General features: G+C 44.0%; 1 protein-coding gene across 1 annotated transcript in view; it reads right to left on the bottom strand.

Moving 5' to 3' along the window:
* The window catches only part of LOC144769234 (C-type lectin mannose-binding isoform-like), a 197,907-nt gene that overhangs the window by 110,534 nt on the left and 72,174 nt on the right, over positions 1-15,199 (bottom strand). The window contains exon 3 of the mRNA XM_078653276.1: positions 14,090-14,244. Within this exon, the coding sequence (XP_078509402.1) occupies positions 14,090-14,244 (155 nt within the window). The remainder of the gene's footprint in view (positions 1-14,089; positions 14,245-15,199) is intronic.

Here is a 15,199-nt window from a genome sequence, read left to right as displayed (position 1 = left end):
ATTTTAATGGTTGTCCAACCGCTCCAGAATAAAGTCTTCGAGTGGGTAGTGTTGAGACAACTTTTAAACACACTTTTTTATCTTTATCACATATAAAAACGAATAACCCGCTCCACTGTAATCAGGTGTCGCAGCACACCTGGATGGCATTCGGCTGTCCGGGTGGGACCCCGATGATGAAGCATGTCACCAACTAGGTTGGTGAGTGAGGGGTCTTCAAAGGACAAAGGATTGTCCCATACTGGGTCGTAAGGCATGCAACCCACAATACCGTAATAATTATAAAGGTATTCAGTATCCTTAGTGGTTACTCCTTCTTTTGTTTAAATCATTATACCCAAGGGGACCAGGAGTTCCTACTTGACCTACAGGTCGAACTACCCTTACTCTCCCCTCTGTTTATATACACTATACATACAAACACACAAGCAAAAAGTGTTATTACTGTCAACTTTCAAGAAAAGATGTCAAGTCTAAACATGAGCATGTAAAATGGTGGTGTTTCTGCCTGGGTCTAAATGTGACCGAATGACAAAAGGAAGGTTTTTTTATGTCACAAGGATATATTTTGAGAGGCTGATTTGCAATTTTTACACTGCTACCATCAGGCTACTATGGTAGGTCTGAAGCGATATTGGCACTGCCATTGTCGTGGATGACAAAATAGTTGCTGCCCTCCACTAGTGGCGCTTTACTTCCAGCTCCTGGGTACACTTTGTACCATATATTAGGGACTTATAAAATCATTAAATAAGCCAATTTGGAATATGTCAAATCATCCCTGATTACAGGGGAGCACAGGCCCTTTAATACTAAATAACTGGGTTTTAACCCCTCCCATGCTGGTGACGGAACCGCTCCGTCACCAGCCTCAGACGCGCTGTGCTGATGACGGAGCGGTTCCGTCACGGCCCGCTCGGCGCGCCTGCGCGGCGATGATTCAGCGCCTGTGCTGGACGTTCTGTTGAGCGGGTGGGCCGTGACGGAACACCTCCGTCACGAGCATGGGAGCGCCGTGCGGCCCCCCTTCCCCCTAGCGCTGCGGCGGAATTGCCGCTGCAGCGAAGGGGTTAAAAGCAAGGAAAAATATATGGTTCAGCAAAAGGTTGATTTCCTACACTGCTTCATAACATTACATCCTATATGTATTTATAAAACTCACATTTGTCCAGAAGGGTATGTAAGTGCTGAACACCAGATTATTAATGTCACCCAGCTCTGTTTTGAAGTTTTATCTACCACAAAACAAAGTAGGGTTGAGTGGCCATCCCAAGATCTGATCCTGTGAGCATGCGATCAAACACAAGTCTTTACAGTGGATGCAGTGGATGCCTTAGCCGCAGGTACCTCTATGACCTCTTTTTCATGTTCTTAATAAATGTTCCTTTGGGACACTCTTTAATGTGCCTTTCATGATCGGTACTGTTTCTCTAACCAGTAGATCAGCATGCATATTAAAGGGGAGAACTACTGAAAATCAAATTCTTGGATCAGAAAGTAAAAAAGCAATGGTGCCCATATCATTCCACTGGCCCAAGCATACGTTGTCACTCATGAGCATGCCATCCAAGTGATGTAATCAACAGCAGCGGTCTTATCATCGTATCTTTTTGTTGATGCAGTACAGCATCATGAAATAGATTTTGCTTATTACTGATGCTGTGCAGCCTTACAAAAAGGCACTGGCAAAGTAAATAGTTCTGAAAGGTGAAGACTGTTGGCTTTACCAAAGCTCATAATAGACCTTGCGCGCTATCACTTGTTTCTTTCATGTGCCCTCTTTATTTCTTTCCTTCTTTTATTTATCGTTTTTCTTTTAATTTCCTCAGTTAGTTCTGAAGGGTCATTCGATTGCCACTCATTACATCTAGAGCGTGTTGCACCCTCTGCAGCCATTATGTCTTATCTAGGCAGCCTTCATGGAAAGATGTTCCTCATAATTTACCATTATTTTCCATTCCAAGATAACCACCATATTTAGAAGCATTGAATCAGCCACTTTGGCTCAGTACGGGAGGAATTCACTGTACACTTTAGCATTCAAAGATGATAGCACAGTGCAGTGGAACCTTAAAACATTTATGCACTACGTCCAATTCTATTGCAAGAGAGCCACCCACTTCTTTGTAATCTCTTTTCTCCTTTTAATGTTTTCATTTGTCTTATATATGCTTCTAGGAGATTGTGTCAGTGGTATTGCGGATGAGTAAATTGGTGAATGAAAGAATGAGTCAGTGAGTGGGTGGAATTATATTTATGCACAAGGGAGAGTGATAGGGTGCATGTAATCTTATCATTGACTCAGGTTGCATTTTCTGTAATAAGCGAAAGCTATTGTCATTCCCAATGTTTGTTTACTGAAAGCGCTCTTGTCATTATGAAATGTTGCGTGTAGCTCGAGAACATGTATAAACAATACACTCATACTGTGGTAAATAAATAAATAATACCCTATTTTTGAATGAATAAATGAATAACAGATAGCTCAATAAATAAGAGTCAAGATTCGAGGTAGTAGGAGGTTTGCAGGTTTAATACAGCATAAGGACAGGAACAGGACGACCTGCACAGGAATAGGATGACAGGGCCCGACAGCGCTGCCGGGGTCAGGATCGGGCAAAAAGCAGGAAAAGGATGACTTTTTAATAACAGTACACGAGCATATATACATAACGCAAACACATAGCATTACATTGCAATAGGCGTAGCAGTGGGTGGAGCAGAAGGCGTGACGCGTAACAGTCGCGAAAGATAAGGGTGAAAAGAGGTGTAACAGGGCGTATACATGGACATGTGATGCAAACGTAACAGAATATGTCATGAATGGGGTGTAACCCATGGAGGGGGCTACCTAAGGAGCCGGGACCTCTAACCTGGTGGTGCGCGCAAACTGGCAACGACGTGTTACTAGGAGAAACTGGGGGCTATGAACTCTGTGCTAGGAGCAGAGACTGAAGTCTGGAGAGTCAGGGCGACATGTACCTAAACCCTATCTAGTATCTGATGTTTAGAGAACATGTTGATATAAACTAGAAGTCAGGAGGGGAAAAGCTAACTTGATTCTAAGACTGGAGCATGCATTATTCTACATGTAGTGTGTGATGAAGAATATTAAATAACCATTAAATGCAGTATTTCTCTTACATGGAGACGTAAAAGCTAGACAATGACGGAAACTATTGATGCGATTCAGTAGCTTAGGAATGCAGAGAAGGAGGACTGAACTGATAACTGGAATCATAACATACTCTTGGCAGACTCAGAGGCAGAGCCAGGGTGAGCCGGGCACTGCGAGGCAGGAAATAAGTGAAGGGTCGAGGATACAGGTGGGGGCTGTATCGCTCCTCAGCGAGGCTTCAGGAGACAGGAGCTGAATCTGGTGTCCAGGCCCTTTTGAGGCCTAGAAACGGGGACTTTACATGCAATAACGTGCACACTGAGAAACGTGGCAACGTAACTTTACATAGGCCTGATATTCGTAGTATTCACGAGAACTGGAAACTGACATACTAGAGGTGGACACAACTATAATTGCGTCTTTAATCAAACATGGGGAATACATATGCATATTAATCATGCACACATAACATATGATGGATGACGCGTAGGGACACAGAACATGGCAAAATTAACTTTTCCACATTCCCTCCTTGTCACTACATTTCCATCAGGAAACATCAATATTCATGATACCATCTATCATTTCATACAGTACCATTTGCTCGTCTCGAATTATCCTGGAACGGGATTTAGAACGGGGCTTGGGACTAGGAATACAAGAGGTAGCACAAATGCCGCAAATCGCAGGGCCACATTGTATACAGAGGCAGCAGCTGAATATGATCGCTACTGCAATACCTAGAAAGGACAAGACTTTCCATCCCCAGGCGGAAACTATATTCCAGAACCAACCGGACCATGTCCAGGTGCCTGGATCTTGGTGTAACAGATGGGCAATTTTATGGAGTCTGGTTATAGCTGAATAAACAGACGGCGCGTTATTTGGAATAAAAATGCAGCAACTAGATCCGATGACTCTACAGGCCCCGCCCCTATCGGCCAATATGACGTCAAGGACGAGACGATTTTGCAAAACGACAAATCTCATAGCAGATTGCTCTTCGGTTAAGTTACCTAAAGCAGAGGCAGTCTCATTTACTACAGCTTCGAGGGTTCTTGTTAACCTACGGATCAGCTTACTATTCTGGATAGGTCCTATAAAGAAGAAGAAACCTCTATTGAAATCTGTGTACTGTTCTAGAGCAGTTTCAGTATAATCGACAATGGGGGACTTGATCTCCCTTCTATGTCTAAAGTGTACTAGATGTGTGTTTCTATGATAATCAGGTGGGGCTAGGAAAACAGGTGGCAGTAGGAAGGCAATGTAACAGGTTCCCTCCCAATCGAGGGGCAGACGAACATATGCAGTTTGACCACAAATAAAATAAGAATGACGTGAAGCTTTGAAAATAGATTTCCCACTGTCACTATACTTGACAATAGTAGTACAATCACTATGTCCTACATGTACGGAACCATTATTTCGGACACATAATTCGCCTTTGACTGGTAGTACTGAAATAGCAGGTAAGTCTGGAGTAGTATCAGACTGAACATTCAGGACCATGAAATTCGAAGAATAGTTACCTAAATTATACACTTCATTTTCTAGATCTAACCCCGTTCTGTGGGGGAGACCTTGCTTGTCTGGAAAACATGTACTGTTAAGAAAAGACATATCTGTTGAGGATGACGTTAACGTGGACCATGCTCCACACGAACCATTATGTGAAAAAGGATAAGGGAAGAGTGGCAGAACTCCCTTCGGCGTCTGGAAAGGGGGGAGTCGACCACACACCCAACAATTAGTGGCATTGCTGGTCTGGTGTGAATAATGTAACATGCGGATGAAAGAATTATTACGCATAGCGAGGCGGTAAGAGAGTTCATGAGGAGGTAGATCACTAAACGTATGCTCTACTGTAGCATTAGCAGACTTATTTACATGAGAAACTGGAAAATACAGATAAAATGCATAACTGGTGCAGGAAGTCATAATGCTGAGAAATAATATGAAACTTAGAAAAACGATACATCGGATTGAGTTTTGACTAACTCTCTCACTATGGGGGTCTATTTTATACATGTCAGAAACAGTCTAACCGTTTCACCTAGGGGAGGACTTAGACAATCAAACTGGCTGACTTATTTTACTAGACCGGAGTTTCAACTTATACTCCTGTTGCGGAGTTTTCTCTAACGGGGAGGGTGCAGTATCATTGTTCTTTGCGGGACAGTCCTTGAGAATAGTACTTTGGCAATCCTTCAAATCCTGGGAAATGTTCTTTGAGACGGGTTTCAGTCCATAAAACTTCTTTATGTGCGAAAGGTGCACCCAGCCTTTGCGACCCTCCAACTTCACGGCTGTACGGGTGGCGAGGAGGACCTGTCGGGGCTCCTTCCAGCGAGGCTCTAGCGGACTTGAGCGGTCAAAATTGCGGACAAGAACCATGGATCCTGGAACGATTTCATGCGGTGCCACCTCGGTATTGTCTGGAAATGCGGCGGCAACCTGTGAACGACAAGAGTTGAGGGCAGACATCAAGGAAGCTAGGTAATCTGTCAGCATATTACTTGAAACATCGGTAATACTTCGGGGTCTAGGAGTACCCCACATGTTAGGGGGGCGGCCGAAAACGACCTCATACGGGGACAGACCTGATCTGGAATGTGCGACCATACGCATATAGAACAAAGCAACTGGCAGAGCTACTAGCCAGTCTACACCTTTCTCTTGACATACTTTGGCAATACGGATTTTCAGGGTCTGGTTATGTCTCTCTACGAGACCGGCTGCTTCAGGATGGCGCACACAATGAAACTTCCACTGGTACCCTAACAACAGGGAAACGTGCTTCATTAACTCTGATGAGAATGGCTGGCCGTTGTCAGAATATACGACTCTAGGGAGTCCATAACGGGGGAAGAACTCACGAACCAGCTGCTTGGCAGTGGTCGCGGCGGTGTAATCTGGGACTGGATATGCTTCTGTCCACCTGGACAAAGCGCATACAACTACAAGGACATACTTGAAACCTCGACATCGCTCCATTTGAATATAATCCATCTGGAGGACTTCAAAAGGGTGGTCAGGGGGCTGCAATCCACCTTGTTCCACCGGGACACTTTTACCTGGATTAAACTGACAACATATCATACAGGTACGGACTTTCTGCTTGGCTGCAGCTCGTAAATGCTTGTTGAACCAAATGTTCTGGATACTGTCTAACATAGCTTTTTCTCCTAAATGTGCTGGACTATGTGCGGTATTAATAATGACTTGAACCATAGAGTCGGGGAGAAACCATGTGGCTTTTCCTTTCGTTAACCATCCTTGATCTGTCTGGACCCCTCCTTGTTCGAACCATTTCTTGATTTCTTCGGGAGTAGCATGTAACTGGATATCTATGACATCTTGAGTAGGGTCTTTAACTGTCATGCATGTAGTCGGATCTGGAGTGTGTGTCTGTGTCGGATTAACTGGAATGTCTGGAGTCTGTGCTGTAAGCTTGGCTGTGCGATCTGCTAGATCGTTACCTTGAGAAATAGTGTCAGTAACTTTCGTATGTGCTTTGCACTTCATGATAGCAATGGATGTCGGTAAATGTATGGCATCTAACAGAGCTTGAATAAGGAGACCATGCTGAATCTTGGTTCCATGAGAAGTCATGAAACCTCTCTCTTGCCAGAGCACTCCGAAGTCGTGTACGACTCCAAATGCGTAGCGTGAATCTGTGTAAACATTAACTTTCAAGTTCTTGGCTTGTATACAGGCTTGTGTCAGAGCAACTAGCTCTGCTGCTTGAGCGGACAGGGTGTCAATACGGTGTGTCTCAATAACTTCGGTGTCGGTAGTCACTGCATACGCGGCGACTAGTTCTCCTGTACTTGTTCTCATACATGAACCATCCACATAAAGTGTCAGGTCGGGATCTGGTAACGGAATATCTGTCAGATCTTGTCTTGGTTTTGTCATAATGTTAACTACTTCCACACAGTCGTGTGTGGCAGAATTCGAAGTAACTGATGGTAACAGTGTAGCAGGATTTAAAACGTTGCAGCGTCTGATTTCTATGTGTGGCTGGAACAGTGTCAATTCATAACCTGTTAAACGTGCAATTGTCAAGTGCTGAGTCTGTGTTCGGTTTAAAAGAACTTCCACGGAGTGTGGAACTTGTACTGTCAGGGAATGTCCTAAGACTATGGAATCACTTTGTCTGATAGCTAGTGCTGTGGCTGCAACTGACTTGAGGCACGCAGGGAGAGCCTGGGCTACAGGATCTAATGTGCTCGAAAAATAAGCACAAGGCTTGTATTGTCCTGCTTGATCTTGTGTGAGAACAGATAATGCTGTACCTTCGCGTTCTGTGACGAAAAGTGTAAAAGGCTTACTGTAGTTTGGTGTAGCTAGAACTGGAGCTTGACATAAAGCTTTCTTTAACTCATTGAAACTGAGTGTATGTTCAGATGTCCAAGGGAGTACAGTCGATACGGCTGCCTCCTGTGTCGTTAACTGTATCAGTGGCTTAGCTAGAAATGCATACTGAGGAATCCATTGTCTGCAGTAAGAAGTAAGGCCAATAAAAGCACGTACCTCCTTCTGGGTCTTGGGCTGAGGAAGACTCGCTATTAACTGAATACGGTCAGGTGTCAACTGCCTACCCCTCTTGGACAGTAAGTGTCCTAAGTAGACCACTTGCTGGACACAGAATTGAAGCTTCGAAGGGGACACCTTGTGCCCCATCTCGGCTAGGAAATACAGAACCGTCAGTGACGCTCGCTCGCAGTCATGTTCCGAACGGGCTGTGATCAGTAGATCATCGACATACTGGAGCAGGGCAGTGTCAGTTGGCATGTGAATGTTGTCTAGTTGTCTCTTAAGTGCTTGACTGTAAATACTAGGACTTTCTGTGAAACCTTGAGGAGCTCGTGTGAATTTATAGCTCCTTCCATTTAAACAAAATCCGAAAAGAAACTGGCTGTCTGGATGAATGGGGACACTGAAAAACGCGTTCTTGAGGTCGATTACAGTAAAGAATGAAGCTTCGGAATCAATAGCTGTTAATAGGGAAGAGATATCTGGGACAACTGGATACTGGGGAATAATACATTTATTAAGTTCTCGGAGATCAATCACTAATCGATATACTGGGGGTGCATTTGGATCAGTACGTTTCATGACTGGAATGATCGGAGAATTGCATACATTGGAGTCAGTTTCTACAACCACTCCTTGAGCGATGAGCTCGTCAATAATTTTGGATAAGGCTGCTACAGCCTCAGGTGGCAATCTGTACTGTCTGATTCGTGGCAGGACTACACCTGGCTTGAGAGTCACACGATAGGGTGTGATTTGCATGTACCCTACATCGGTTGGACCTTGCGCCCATAAATGCTGCGGAACATTAGACAATCTAGGATCAAAATCTCGTAATACATAGTGACCCTTGAAGTCACGTAGGAACAATCGTATTCCCTCTGGGGAACAGCATATAACTGCACCTAATTCTTTCAGTGTTTTAATACCTAATAGATTCTCTGGACATGACTTAGTAAGTAACAGATCAGTAGTACGGGACAATGGACCTACTTCTAGGGTAACTGGCTTTGAAATTTCATTTACGATAGGCTTTCCTGAAAATCCAAGGGAAACATTTCTTGAGCCTGAGAGCGGAGCCCCTGGAACTTCTGCGTGGCTAATTGTGGTCCTACTTGCCCCTGTATCAATCAGAAACTTTCTGTCTTTCCCTAATACTTGACTGTGAACATAGGGACCTTCTTGATCTACAGGTATCTCGATGAGAGGCAAGCCTACCTCCCTCTCTAGGCTGTTTCATGAATACTGCTGGTACTCTGGATACTCGGACTGTGCATACTGGTACATCTGCTGTGTAACGTGCTGTGTTGCAGCAATGGGCTGCGGTGCTGTAACTGTCTGTGGTGCATTCTGTGGCTGAGGAATCTGTGAAACTTGTTCTTGTCTAGGCGGACGTGGTCTTTCTTTAGTCTTACCAGTAGCTATGTTGTGTTTCAGAACTGCACACTCGTTTATAAAATGACCTGGCTGTTTACAATAATTGCAGTTCCCTTTAACGGGAGCTGCAGGATGACTGGCTTGATTCGGATCCCTCTTCTGACTGTCTTGAGGAACAGATTGTGCAACTAGTACTTTCATCTTCGTGTCTTTCATACGTTTTCTCTCGTGTTCTTGCTCTTCTCTGATTCTGTTCTGGTGGTATTGGAGCATTTGTAACATCTGGGACGGAGTATTAGCTTGCCAGGTACTTTTGACTTTCAAAACTCGATTTTTAATTGGTGGACTTGAATTCTCGACTAATTTAGTAACAAAAAGATGAGGGTATGACTCACTACTTGTCTTGAGGCCACTGTTGATGCTAAAACATTTCTCAAATCTAGAATAAAAATCACTAATGTCTTCGTCTTGTTTCTGTTTACAGGCTGAGATTGCATCCCAGTCTTCTTTTCTAGTTGTCAATAATCTGGGTAAAACTTGTATTAATAATTCCGGTAATTCTTTACATTTCGCTCCAAGACCAGTACCTGGTACTCGTGCCTTATCTTCAGCTTCTAGAACTGCCCAATCGATCTTTTTCTCTCCCACCTCCCATTCTTTTTCCTTGAGCTTTTCATACACCCCTGCGGGCAACAGAACTTTCAACATTTTAATTATGTCTGGATACGTGTATTCTCCCATACGGAGCATGTCTTTTAATTCTCGGTGGAACCCTGCTGGATCTTTATCATGACAGGGAATTAATTTCTTCATCTCTAGGAGTTCCATCTTTGTAATCGGAGTGTAAACAAACACTCGTTCTAGTTCGCCACCCGTTCCTCTAACTGGGTGGACTTCTCGTAACGGATTCTGTCTCTCTATGTAAAATGGTTTACTTTCTGGGGGTGAGACATGAACAAAATGCGGATTCAAAAACGTTCTATATTTGTGACGCTGTTCTAGAATGACACTAATTAAATCGGTACCTAAACCTTTCCATCTATACTGGAGTAACTCGTTCAGGATATCATGTAACGGGCCTGGATCAGAGTGCTGACCCTCATACAATGTAATGAGGTGCTGAATCATATACATACCCGCCAGTCGTTGCTCGGCTGGGGGCATTTTCAGAAACATTTGTGCCACTATTTCGTCTGGAAAAGTGGTAGAATCAGTAATCCATCGGACTGCTGATCGGACTAGTTCTTGTTCATGCATAGTACTTAACTCGCTATAACCGATTCGTGATTTCAGAATGTGATCGGTAGCTTGGAATACTTGTTCTAGAGAACCTTGTTCTGGTGCTGGATGATGAAAAGCTGGCTTGTGTTCTAGGCGTAAATGGCGATCTGGGAATCTAGATTTTCCTACATACGCTATTCTGGCGGGATTCTCGTCCTCAACCTCTTCAGTATCAGAGTTACTTTCTTTCTCGCTTACTTGTGCTGCTTTACGTTGTTCGTGTATCTTTATTATTTCTTTACGGATTTTCTTATACATACTCTCTATAGCACCGATAGTCTTGTGCTTACCCTCGGCTATATTATCACTCCACTTTGTCAGGGTTCTCATTTCGGCTTGATCTTTGGACGGGTAATCTTGTTCTCGTATTAGACAATTAATCAGAAACTTTAATAGCATGAGCTGGACTTCAGCTTTTCTTTGAGACATGACTTCGCCAATGCTTTCTGGATCATCCCCTGTACGGATGAAACGATATATTCTGTCTAGATCTTCTTTCATATCTGGTAGGGTGACTAGATACTCGGTCACCTTTCTTACGCGTAATGAATATAAAACCATACTATCCTCGCCTGGGACTGGATCATAGCCACATTCGTTAAGGGCTTTTCTTATTTCTGCAACAGACTGATACCTGGGCGTACGCTGTGACGCTTGCATATGTAATTCGGCTGTCGTTAAACGCTTGTGTGGCGGCGGGGTTTGAGGAGGACCTCCTCCTGCGGCCCCTAAACTAGAGTCGTCTACTGATCCTCTTCGTACTAGTGTGGCAGGAAATTGAAATGCGGGCTGAACTGGTATGGCGGGCTGGACCGGGGGGACCGTAACAGGTACTGCAAGGGGTGCCCCGGTGTCTGGAGGAACGGGAAGTGCCTGATTTACAGGGACTGGCGGAGCGCGAACAGGATTTGCATATTCTGGGACTGTGTCGTCCAAATAGGACGAAATAAAAATATCAGCTGCGGTCTGTTTGTGACGTAGCTTGGTCGGAACTAATGGTGGCGGGAAATTACTGGATGCCTCTGGGGTCGCTTTTGGCAAGCCCTCGGCAAGGAGAGGATACATACCCTTAATAAGGGCATGCCTCTGTCTGTCTGACTGTTCGGCTTTAACTTGTTCACCTATCTCGATTAGTTCTTTTTCTTGTGCTCGTTCTAAGGATTCTCTACTTAATTCTGACTTTCTGATTTCTTTTTCGGTTCTTTTATGAGCTTCTTTGCGCCATAACTCGATGGCATCTTTCTGTGACTGTCTGGCTTTCTTTTTCCATAATGCCTCTTCTACTCTCATGATGCACTCGGCATCCCATGTACCCGATACGGGCCATCTATACTTTTCTTCTAACTGTTTGGTATACTCTACCCATAAATCTAGATATAGTATGGCACTTATGCCATGCTTCTGATACATAAAATGACCTGGACTGTCCCTAGGCGGAACTGGAACTGCTGCTTCCAGCAGACCCTTTCTAGTTTTTAACTGACGTAACTTAGAAAACAAAGGCATGACTGGACTGTAATCTAGACACAATACAATACACAATGAACACGATACTTATTCCCCATTCATACCACGACATTAAAATACATGAAGAACATTTAAAATAACAGTTCGAACAGAATACTACCTGGAATACGGAAAACAGAATACATGAATTTTCTCGAGAACAGAACTGACTGGAACAGAAACTAGATGCACTGCTGAAACAGTACGAAACTTACCGGTCTCATAAAGAGATACGTCAGGACCCGCATCCACCGAAGTGGACACTTCGTTTGTGGGTCTGTGTACCACCAACCCACGGACCAGAGTCAATTAAATTGACCCTGTCTAGATACTACCCCAGTAACGGTACTCACCGGGCAGCAAGAACAGAAGACCTCGGACTGGACTGGACTGCTTCGACGTCGGACGGACGAACTTCGGACTTCTGTTACGGGTGGGCCTCCGGATACCTCGGACCTTGGACTCTCGGCTTGGGCTCTGGTCGGGACTCGCCGCATTCCTCCACCGTCTCGTCTGGATGCTGGACCGCCTCCTCCGTCTCCTCCGTGGGCCTGAGGGATACTTGAAGCAGAAATATCTGCCGGTGCGCAGAAGAGTTCCGTCACGACTGCAGAGGGTCAGGGGGTCGGCGTGGCTTCACCGACACGTGGGGAAAGGGCAAGTCCCTATTCGGGCGCCATTATGTGGTAAATAAATAAATAATACCCTATTTTTGAATGAATAAATGAATAACAGATAGCTCAATAAATAAGAGTCAAGATTCGAGGTAGTAGGAGGTTTGCAGGTTTAATACAGCATAAGGACAGGAACAGGACGACCTGCACAGGAATAGGATGACAGGGCCCGACAGCGCTGCCGGGGTCAGGATCGGGCAAAAAGCAGGAAAAGGATGACTTTTTAATAACAGTACACGAGCATATATACATAACGCAAACACATAGCATTACATTGCAATAGGCGTAGCAGTGGGTGGAGCAGAAGGCGTGACGCGTAACAGTCGCGAAAGATAAGGGTGAAAAGAGGTGTAACAGGGCGTATACATGGACATGTGATGCAAACGTAACAGAATATGTCATGAATGGGGTGTAACCCATGGAGGGGGCTACCTAAGGAGCCGGGACCTCTAACCTGGTGGTGCGCGCAAACTGGCAACGACGTGTTACTAGGAGAAACTGGGGGCTATGAACTCTGTGCTAGGAGCAGAGACTGAAGTCTGGAGAGTCAGGGCGACATGTACCTAAACCCTATCTAGTATCTGATGTTTAGAGAACATGTTGATATAAACTAGAAGTCAGGAGGGGAAAAGCTAACTTGATTCTAAGACTGGAGCATGCATTATTCTACATGTAGTGTGTGATGAAGAATATTAAATAACCATTAAATGCAGTATTTCTCTTACATGGAGATGTAAAAGCTAGACAATGACGGAAACTATTGATGCGATTCAGTAGCTTAGGAATGCAGAGAAGGAGGACTGAACTGATAACTGGAATCATAACATACTCTTGGCAGACTCAGAGGCAGAGCCAGGGTGAGCCGGGCACTGCGAGGCAGGAAATAAGTGAAGGGTCGAGGATACAGGTGGGGGCTGTATCGCTCCTCAGCGAGGCTTCAGGAGACAGGAGCTGAATCTGGTGTCCAGGCCCTTTTGAGGCCTAGAAACGGGGACTTTACATGCAATAACGTGCACACTGAGAAACGTGGCAACGTAACTTTACATAGGCCTGATATTCGTAGTATTCACGAGAACTGGAAACTGACATACTAGAGGTGGACACAACTATAATTGCGTCTTTAATCAAACATGGGGAATACATATGCATATTAATCATGCACACATAACATATGATGGATGACGCGTAGGGACACAGAACATGGCAAAATTTACTTTTCCACAATACACAGGACATATTGAATTGTTCTCCTACATCTTACGATAGTGATGGCAGTGGTGAGCCTCACTATCATACATGCATAGAATACAGATCATAAACTATCATAATTATTGTTCAAAAACTTATGTAAAGAGATGTAATACCATACATTGCATTATGTAAGGACATGGACATGGATAGATGTAATCAACCCTGATCATAATCCACAATAGATTATGGGCTCTTTTTACTAATCAATGTAATTCACCACTGCATCTGGGTGCCTTTAAAATGGTTAGTAAACTCAAGCTGTCTTTTGTGACATTCAATCACCATTTCAAATGTTAGTTAATAAAGGCCTTCACATTTATGAGGTTAATTGTGGATCTCTTACCTCTGCCTCTGGCCAAGACACTATGTCATTGAACCGCTTGTAACAAGCATTCTTGTAGTGCACCCATCCGTAATCACAGGAGCCTCGAGCACAGAGACAGGTTTCTAAGGCATTCTTTTCTGCCGATGTCTCTGCAGTCGTGTCCTCAGAGTTTCCTAGCAATATTCAAAATACAAAGCAGAGAGAGGGCGTGAGTTATGGAAGGACACTGTTCAACATTGAATACTTTCATCCAAGAAGTTAAAAACATAAGCTATCCACACAAGCCTCTTGCAGCCTCAAATAAAGCAGATTGAAGAGTGAAATGCAATAAAAAGGGTATGCAGGGAAGAAAAAAAAGATGGGAAGCTAGAAAGGGGAAAATGAAGAGTGAATGGAAGGGTGAAACGAAGAGTATAAGAAAAAGGGCCATATAGTGAAAAGAAGAATGGAATGGTGTAAAGGGGAGAATGTGTGGAAGGAAAGGTGAAGGATACATTAATAAAAAAAGATGCATGAATGGGTAAGAAGAAGAATGGCCTTCATTACCCCAATTCGTATTCGTCCTCGTTCCAGTCCACACTATTCCCCCACAATAAAACCCATTCTTTCTGTTAGAAATTGGGGTCTCTAGTTGGCAGAGGTAGGTACCTTTGTCCAAATAGGGACACTTGCTTCTAGTCAGGGTAAGGGGGATACACTCCTAAAAGAACCCTTGCTCACTCCCTTGGTAGCTTGTCACGAGCAGACAGGCTTATCTCAGAGGCAGTGTGTAAAGCATTTGTGAACAAATACAGCATTATAGTGAAAACACTACAAATGGACACCACACCAGTTTAGAAAAATAAAAAATCTTTATCTAAATCAACAAGACCATATACGGTGAAAAATCCAACATACAATACTCTTGAAAAATAGTACTTGTGTAAAATAACTTTTAAATTGCGCGAAAAACAATAAAACACAGTTCTTTGGACTCAGTAGCTCCTCCCGAGTCTAACAAATCCAGCTGAATGAGTCGATATGGGCCAGCTAAAGAGTCGACAGAACCTTTCTTGTTGCGACCAACACATTGGTGCGGGTCAGTCGGGGCAAACGTCGCAGTTGTGTTGTGAAGTGGAGCTTTGTGGC

This window comes from Lissotriton helveticus, chromosome 1_1 (genome assembly GCF_964261635.1).
Source record: "Lissotriton helveticus chromosome 1_1, aLisHel1.1, whole genome shotgun sequence".
Lineage (NCBI taxonomy): Eukaryota > Metazoa > Chordata > Amphibia > Caudata > Salamandridae > Lissotriton > Lissotriton helveticus.
The sequence above is the reverse complement of the archived record's forward strand: the minus strand, read 5'-3'. Positions and strand labels throughout refer to the sequence as shown.